Source organism: Alosa alosa, chromosome 17, assembly GCF_017589495.1.
Source record: "Alosa alosa isolate M-15738 ecotype Scorff River chromosome 17, AALO_Geno_1.1, whole genome shotgun sequence".
NCBI lineage: Eukaryota > Metazoa > Chordata > Actinopteri > Clupeiformes > Clupeidae > Alosa > Alosa alosa.
In genome coordinates, this window is record NC_063205.1 from 1,057,523 (window position 1) to 1,067,522 (window position 10,000).

The 10,000-nt window shown below is 46.0% G+C and overlaps 1 protein-coding gene across 2 annotated transcripts in view; it reads right to left on the reverse strand.

The window, feature by feature from the left end:
• Positions 1-10,000, reverse strand: part of LOC125310676 (gamma-secretase activating protein) — a 73,924-nt gene that overhangs the window by 41,169 nt on the left and 22,755 nt on the right. For both annotated transcript variants that reach the window (XM_048268314.1, XM_048268313.1), the window contains 2 exons: positions 7,013-7,090; positions 6,108-6,197 (listed from right to left, as the gene is read on the reverse strand). In XM_048268314.1, coding sequence (XP_048124271.1) covers positions 6,108-6,197; positions 7,013-7,090 — 168 coding nt within the window. The remainder of the gene's footprint in view (positions 1-6,107; positions 6,198-7,012; positions 7,091-10,000) is intronic.

Consider the following 10,000-nt stretch of genomic DNA (forward strand, 5'->3'; position numbering starts at 1 on the left):
AAGGGATAATGTGTAGAACGCCGGTCATTATCGGGAAATTGGTCCCGACTGTCAGGGCCGGTGAGGCCAGGTAAGGGACTGTGGAACCAAAAAGCAGACACAGAAGCTGATTAAAGGTTAATTAGGTTTTAATGTTGAAGAACACAAAAATAGGCAGCCAGGCAAAACTACTTGGTAGGCAGAGTCAACTTAGTAGGCAGGATCTCCAGAGTGCTTAAAAAACAGGCAGAGTTCGTACACGGGTAGGCCACAGGCAGTTAAGCAAAAGGGGCTAGGCAAGACTCACATGTCAGAACAGGCAGAGGTCATTAACAAAGAGCAAGCAAAGTCAAGCAAAGGTTTCCAAAAGGTTCAGGCAAAAAATCACAAAGTCAAAAGCAATCCTTGGTCAAAAACAGTAAATCCAGCAAGAACATGAGACAACCGCAAGAATCCACACTGAAGACATGGCGATCTGGCAAAGAGTGTTCCACATGGCATGGCTATAAAAAGACATGGCTGGCGAGGAGAGGTGGTAGCAGGTGTAGCAGAGCAAACACAGGTGATTGGGCCGCCCCCCCTTGTCAGTCAACCAAAAGCCAAGGCAGAAGGAAAACCGGACCGGAGCAGCAAAGGCATCTCAAGTCACAGGGTAGGAAACGAGGCTTCTGGACCCGGGAGCAGCAAAAGCATCCAAGTCACAGGCTAGGAAACAAGGCTTCTGGACCGAGCAGCATCTCATGTCACAGGCTAGGAAAGGCTTCTGGACGGGGCGCAAAAGGCATCTCAAGTCACAGGCTAGGAAAGCGAGGCTTCTGGACGGAACAGCATCTCAAGTCACAGGCTAGGAAGCGAGGCTTCTGGACGGAGCAGCATCTCAAGTCACAGGCTAGGAACGAGGCTTCTGGACCGAGGAGCAGCATCTCAAGTCACAGGCTGAACGAGGCTTCTGGACCGAGCAGCATCTCAAGTCACAGGCTAGGAAACGTGGCTTCTGGACGGAGCAGCATCTCATGTCACAGGCTAGGAAGCGAGGCTTCTGGACCGGAGCAGCAAAGGCATCTCAAGTCACAGGCTAGGAAGCGAGGCTTCTGGACCGAGCAGCATCTCAAGTCACAGGCTAGGAAGCGAGGCTTCTGGACGGAGCAGCATCTCATGTCACAGGCTAGGAAGCGAGGCTTCTGGACCGAGCAGCATCTCAAGTCACAGGCTAGGAAACAAGGCTTCTGGACCGGAGCAGCATCTCATGTCACAGGCTAGGAAACAAGGCTTCTGGACCGGAGCAGCATCTCATGTCACAGGCTAGGAAACAAGGCTTCTGGACCGGAGCAGCATCTCATGTCACAGGCTAGGAAGCGAGGCTTCTGGACCGAGCAGCATCTCAAGTCACAGGCTAGGAAGCGAGGCTTCTGGACCGAGCAGCAAAGGCATCTCAAGTCACAGGCTAGGAAGCGAGGCTTCTGGACCGAGCAGCATCTCAAGTCACAGGCTAGGAAACAAGGCTTCTGGACCGGAGCAGCATCTCAAGTCACAGGCTAGGAAACAAGGCTTCTGGACCGGAGCAGCATCTCATGTCACAGGCTAGGAAACAAGGCTTCTGGACCGGAGCAGCATCTCATGTCACAGGCTAGGAAGCGAGGCTTCTGGACCGGAGCAGCATCTCATGTCACAGGCTAGGAAACAAGGCTTCTGGACCGGAGCAGCATCTCATGTCACAGGCTAGGAAACAAGGCTTCTGGACCGGAGCAGCATCTCAAGTCACAGGCTAGGAAGCGAGGCTTCTGGACCGAGCAGCATCTCAAGTCACAGGCTAGGAAGCGAGGCTTCTGGACCGAGCAGCATCTCAAGTCACAGGCTAGGAAGCGAGGCTTCTGGACCGGAGCAGCATCTCATGTCACAGGCTAGGAAGCGAGGCTTCTGGACCGAGCAGCATCTCAAGTCACAGGCTAGGAAGCGAGGCTTCTGGACCGAGCAGCATCTCAAGTCACAGGCTAGGAAGCGAGGCTTCTGGACCGAGCAGCAAAGGCATCTCAAGTCACAGGCTAGGAAGCGAGGCTTCTGGACCGGAGCAGCATCTCATGTCACAGGCTAGGAAACAAGGCTTCTGGACCGGAGCAGCATCTCATGTCACAGGCTAGGAAGCGAGGCTTCTGGACCGAGCAGCATCTCAAGTCACAGGCTAGGAAACAAGGCTTCTGGACCGAGCAGCATCTCAAGTCACAGGCTAGGAAACAAGGCTTCTGGACCGGAGCAGCATCTCAAGTCACAGGCTAGGAAGCGAGGCTTCTGGACCGAGCAGCAAAGGCATCTCAAGTCACAGGCTAGGAAACAAGGCTTCTGGACCGGAGCAGCATCTCAAGTCACAGGCTAGGAAACAAGGCTTCTGGACCGGAGCAGCAAAGGCATCTCAAGTCACAGGCTAGGAAGCGAGGCTTCTGGACGGAGCAGCATCTCAAGTCACAGGCTAGGAAACAAGGCTTCTGGACCGGAGCAGCATCTCATGTCACAGGCTAGGAAGCGAGGCTTCTGGACGGAGCAGCATCTCATGTCACAGGCTAGGAAACAAGGCTTCTGGACCGGAGCAGCATCTCAAGTCACAGGCTAGGAAACAAGGCTTCTGGACCGGAGCAGCAAAGGCATCTCAAGTCACAGGCTAGGAAGCGAGGCTTCTGGACCGAGCAGCAAAGGCATCTCAAGTCACAGGCTAGGAAGCGAGGCTTCTGGACGGAGCAGCATCTCATGTCACAGGCTAGGAAGCGAGGCTTCTGGACCGAGCAGCAAAGGCATCTCAAGTCACAGGCTAGGAAACAAGGCTTCTGGACCGGAGCAGCATCTCATGTCACAGGCTAGGAAACGAGGCTTCTGGACCGAGCAGCATCTCAAGTCACAGGCTAGGAAACAAGGCTTCTGGACCGGAGCAGCATCTCATGTCACAGGCTAGGAAGCGAGGCTTCTGGACCGAGCAGCAAAGGCATCTCAAGTCACAGGCTAGGAAACAAGGCTTCTGGACCGAGCAGCATCTCAAGTCACAGGCTAGGAAACAAGGCTTCTGGACCGGAGCAGCATCTCATGTCACAGGCTAGGAAACAAGGCTTCTGGACCGGAGCAGCATCTCATGTCACAGGCTAGGAAACAAGGCTTCTGGACCGAGCAGCAAAGGCATCTCAAGTCACAGGCTAGGAAACAAGGCTTCTGGACCGGAGCAGCATCTCAAGTCACAGGCTAGGAAACAAGGCTTCTGGACCGGAGCAGCAAAGGCATCTCAAGTCACAGGCTAGGAAGCGAGGCTTCTGGACCGGAGCAGCATCTCAAGTCACAGGCTAGGAAACAAGGCTTCTGGACCGGAGCAGCATCTCATGTCACAGGCTAGGAAGCGAGGCTTCTGGACCGAGCAGCAAAGGCATCTCAAGTCACAGGCTAGGAAACAAGGCTTCTGGACCGGAGCAGCATCTCAAGTCACAGGCTAGGAAACAAGGCTTCTGGACCGGAGCAGCATCTCATGTCACAGGCTAGGAAGCGAGGCTTCTGGACGGAGCAGCATCTCAAGTCACAGGCTAGGAAACAAGGCTTCTGGACCGGAGCAGCATCTCATGTCACAGGCTAGGAAACAAGGCTTCTGGACCGGAGCAGCATCTCATGTCACAGGCTAGGAAACAAGGCTTCTGGACCGGAGCAGCATCTCAAGTCACAGGCTAGGAAACAAGGCTTCTGGACCGGAGCAGCATCTCATGTCACAGGCTAGGAAACAAGGCTTCTGGACCGGAGCAGCAAAGGCATCTCAAGTCACAGGCTAGGAAGCGAGGCTTCTGGACCGAGCAGCATCTCAAGTCACAGGCTAGGAAACAAGGCTTCTGGACCGGAGCAGCATCTCAAGTCACAGGCTAGGAAACAAGGCTTCTGGACCGGAGCAGCAAAGGCATCTCAAGTCACAGGCTAGGAAGCGAGGCTTCTGGACCGAGCAGCATCTCAAGTCACAGGCTAGGAAACAAGGCTTCTGGACCGGAGCAGCATCTCAAGTCACAGGCTAGGAAACAAGGCTTCTGGACCGGAGCAGCATCTCATGTCACAGGCTAGGAAACAAGGCTTCTGGACCGGAGCAGCAAAGGCATCTCAAGTCACAGGCTAGGAAGCGAGGCTTCTGGACCGAGCAGCATCTCAAGTCACAGGCTAGGAAGCGAGGCTTCTGGACCGAGCAGCATCTCAAGTCACAGGCTAGGAAGCGAGGCTTCTGGACCGAGCAGCAAAGGCATCTCAAGTCACAGGCTAGGAAACAAGGCTTCTGGACCGGAGCAGCATCTCAAGTCACAGGCTAGGAAACAAGGCTTCTGGACCGAGCAGCAAAGGCATCTCAAGTCACAGGCTAGGAAACAAGGCTTCTGGACCGGAGCAGCATCTCATGTCACAGGCTAGGAAACAAGGCTTCTGGACCGGAGCAGCAAAGGCATCTCAAGTCACAGGCTAGGAAACAAGGCTTCTGGACCGGAGCAGCAAAGGCATCTCAAGTCACAGGCTAGGAAACAAGGCTTCTGGACCGGAGCAGCATCTCATGTCACAGGCTAGGAAGCGAGGCTTCTGGACCGGAGCAGCATCTCAAGTCACAGGCTAGGAAACAAGGCTTCTGGACCGGAGCAGCATCTCAAGTCACAGGCTAGGAAACAAGGCTTCTGGACCGGAGCAGCATCTCATGTCACAGGCTAGGAAGCGAGGCTTCTGGACCGGAGCAGCATCTCATGTCACAGGCTAGGAAGCGAGGCTTCTGGACCGGAGCAGCATCTCATGTCACAGGCTAGGAAGCGAGGCTTCTGGACCGAGCAGCATCTCAAGTCACAGGCTAGGAAGCGAGGCTTCTGGACCGAGCAGCATCTCAAGTCACAGGCTAGGAAGCGAGGCTTCTGGACCGGAGCAGCATCTCATGTCACAGGCTAGGAAACAAGGCTTCTGGACCGGAGCAGCAAAGGCATCTCAAGTCACAGGCTAGGAAGCGAGGCTTCTGGACCGGAGCAGCAAAGGCATCTCAAGTCACAGGCTAGGAAGCGAGGCTTCTGGACCGGAGCAGCATCTCATGTCACAGGCTAGGAAGCGAGGCTTCTGGACCGAGCAGCAAAGGCATCTCAAGTCACAGGCTAGGAAACAAGGCTTCTGGACCGGAGCAGCATCTCATGGTATAACAGTGGCAACAGTAAGCTGACTAATTTCTGTCTTCATCTAGCTACCTGGAGCTCTGTCACTAGCTTGTGAGACACTATTCATTCTGTTGTTATCAGAAATAAACGGGAGCCAAAGTGAAGTGACAGCTTTGAATGATTCATCACACAACGCAAAGAGTACGCTACGGCTACAACACAAAGAGAGAGTACGCTAACACTACAACCCAAAGAGAGAGTACTCTAACACTACAACCCAAAGAGAGAGTACTCTAACACTACAACGCAAAGAGAGAGTACGCTAACACTACAACCCAAAGAGAGAGTACGCTAACGCTACAACCCAAAGAGAGAGTACGCTAACACTACAACGCAAAGAGAGAGTATGCACACACATACACACATCCTTTAAACTTAACTCACACACACACACTCACACACACACACTCACACACACACACACACACACACATCCTTTAAACTTAACTCACACACACACACACACACACACACACACATACACGCTCACACACACGCTCACACACACATACACACACACACTCACACGCTCACACACACACACGCTCACACAAACATACACACACACTCACACACTGTTCTGATCGGGGACTGAAGCATTGAGAGTAGTGTTCCAATTTTACTGGACTTGTCAGCAGCCTCAGACACAGTGACCCATGGTGTGTCTGTGTGTGTGTGTGTGTGTGTGTGTGTGTGTGTGACCCATGGTGTGTGTGTGTGTGTGTGTGTGTGAGACCCATGGTGTGTGTGTGTGTGAGACCCATGGTGTGTGTGTGTGTGTGTGTGTGTGAGACCCATGGTGTGTGTGTGTGTGTGTGTGTGTGTATGGTGTGTGTGTGTGTGTGTGAGACCCATGGTGTGTGTGTGTGTGTGCGTGAGACCCATGGTGTGTGTGTGTGTTACCTGTGCAAAAGAAGAGAGGCTGAAGGTTTGTGTGTGTGTTACCTGTGCAAAAGAAGAGAGGCTGAAGGTGTGTGTGTGTGTTACGGCTAAGAGCCTCCTGATCCAGAGCCACATTGAAGGTCTTACTGCAACCTGAGGACACACACACACACACACACACACACACCGTTAGAGCCCAGCAGGTCTTATTCTCATGTGTGTGGCGCCGCATGCCGTAATCCTGTACATTTTTTCACCGCGTTATTCATGACATCACTATCACAACGGTGAAAATAGCTTGTGCAACGTCTTCATTGAAACATGCTTCGCGCACAAATGATGTCTATGTTCGGGGCAAAGAGAGCGGACTTCTCAACATAAGGATATATTAGAAGATGATGATTGGTGTAAACTTTGTCACGACATAAGTAATTCTGGCAACGTCCCATTCAGTCATACACTGCAAAAAAGTGTTACTAATCTTATATTAAAGTTACACTATACAGGTTTATAATCTTATATTAAAGGTACACTATGCAGGTTTTGTACAGCTATGTGTTTTTCAAGGTACACTATGCAGGTTTAGGTATGTGTTTTTAAAGGTATGGTACACTATGCAGGTTTAGGTATTTTGGGCTTTAGGCAAGTGTAGAGCTTCCTCTAGAGTCGCAATGTATTTATATGTTACTCTGCTGTTGTAAATAGACACACACACACACACACACACACACACACACACCACCTGGAGCAAGGCATCCGGCCTCGCCCAAGACACACCACACACACACACACACACACACACACACACACACACCACCTGGAGCAAGGCATCCGGCCTCGCCCAAGACACACCACACACACACACACACATACACACACACACACACTCACCTGGAGCAAGGCATCCCGCCCTCCCAAGACACACCACACACACACACACACACACACACACACACACACACACATACCTTTGTGCACGAAGGCAATAGTGTAGCGAACTTCCTTCCAGCCACTGACAGGGTGGCTGTAGCACACACACATGCTCCCTGTAACCATGACAACAAGATTACACACCCACACACACACATATTCCAAACAGGTGGTGGTAGGTGTGGTGTGTGTGGCGATCTGTGTGTATGCATTCAGGTGTGTGGTGGGTAACACTGTGCAGGTAGGTGTGTGTGTTTATGTGTGTGTGTGATGCATTCAGGTGTAGGTGGTAGGTAGGCAAGGGGTGGATTCTGTAGGTAGGTGTGTGGCATCTGTGTGTGGTGTGTGTGTGTATGAGCCTGTGTGTGTGTATACACATGTATGTGTGTGTGTGATAATACTCCGTGCAGGGTGTGTGTGTACTGGCAGTGGCACGGCGCATTAACGGATTGACTGAAATATTACAGAATATTTTATTTCTACACAGGGGCATAGCTTACTCCATCGCTGTTGTAGAGGACGCAGCCCCTGAGTTATGATTAGCCCATTACACGTCTCCCCTGCACACACGAGAGTTATGATTAGCCTACTACACGTCTCCCCTGCACACACGAGAGTTCATCAGAGCCGAGCCACTGGAGGAGGGGCCGCTCATACAGCCTCCTACTTCCCTGAATCATTGCAAATATAAACTTAGATAGATAGATAGATAGATGGATACTTTGACATCCCTGACAGGGGAAATCTGGCTGGTCTCAGTAGCATACAGACAACACACACAACATGCACTTACAGCAGAAATGGTAAACATAAGTATAACTTGGTTGCAACTTCAGGTTTTGTGAGGGCTACTTTGGTAATATTTGGGAAACTGTGAGTAAGGGGCTGCGAGGGTGCCGCAAATGAACTTCAGAAACAATACATTTCAGCTCACGATATCCAGACCGGCCCAAAACATTACCGGCCCACCGGGAATCCTCCCGAAGCTCCCGATTAGCCACTCCAGGCCTGTAATTAGCATAACGGTCACGTAAGCGTAATAACGCTGCACACAGTCGCTGCCTGTGCAACCGCTTTCACACACACACAGAACACACACACAGAACACACACACACAGAACACACACACACACAGAACACACACTCACAGAACACACACACAGAACACACACACACAGAACACATAATAATAGAATATTACACACATAGAATAATAATAATAATAATAATAGAATATAATAATAATAGAATACACATATAGAATATATTAATAATAGAATATACATAGAATATAATAATAATAATAGAACACACACACACAGAATATTAATAATAGAATACACACACAGAATACACTACAGAATATACATAGAATACACACACACAGAATATTAATAATTTACAGAATATAATATAGAACACACACACACAGAATACACTTACAGAATATAATAATAGAATATAATAATAGAATATTAATAATAGAATATATAATATTAGAATAATAATAATTTACAGAATATTAATAATAGAATATATATATATATACATAGAATATATACATAGAATATAATAATAATAATAGAATACATAATAATAGAATACATAATAATAGAATATACATAGAATATAATAATATAGAATAATAATAATTTTACAGAACACACACATAGAATAATATTAATTTTATAGAATATTATTAATAGAATACACATATAGAATACACTACAGAATAATACATAGAATAATATTAATTTAATAGACAATACATAATAGAACACATATAGAATATACATAGAATATAATTTACAGAATACATATTATTAGAATATTACACTACAGAACATACACATACAGAATACATACACATAGAACATACTATAGAACCTACACACTACAGAACATACATACACACACATAGTCATACAGAATATACACACACACACATACACACACATAGAATACACATATAATATATTAATAGAATATATATATAGAATATAATATATAAATATATAGAATATACACACATATAGAATATACATATAGAATAATATATTATTAGAATATATACATAGAATATTAATAATAGAATATTATATATAGATTATTATATTTATAGAATATATATAGAATATACATTTACAGAATATTATTATTATGAATATATATACATAGAATATATACTATAGAATATATATATATAGAATATATATATACATACAGAATATATATAATAGAATATATAATTATAGAATATATATAGAATAATAAATATAATAGAATATTATTACTCATAGAATACACACACATACATACATACATAGAATATACACATAGAATAATAATAGAATAATACACAGAATACATACATACACACACACATACTCAGAACACATACATACAGAATACACACATAAATATATATATAGAATATACTTCATAGAATATATATATATATAAATATAATATATACTTCATAGAATACATATATACTATAGAATATATACATATATATATATACTTATAGAATATATATATACATATATAGTTATAGAATATATATATATATACATAGAATATATATATACTAGAATATATATATATATAGTTATATATATATATAATATATACTTACATACATACATATATATATAGAATATATATATACATACACACAGAATACACACATACATATACAGTCACAGAACACATATACATACATACTATAGAACACACACATACATAGTTACAGAATACACACACACACACACACACACATACTGTTACAGAACACACACACACACACACACACTACAGAACACACACACACACATACTTCACACACACACACATAAAGCCAGAACACACACACACACACACACTACTAAAACACACACACACACATACTCTACTATATACATACTTCATACACATACACATACATACTATAGAATACATACATACATATAGTTACAGAACATACACATACACACATATAAATATAGAATATATATATACATACA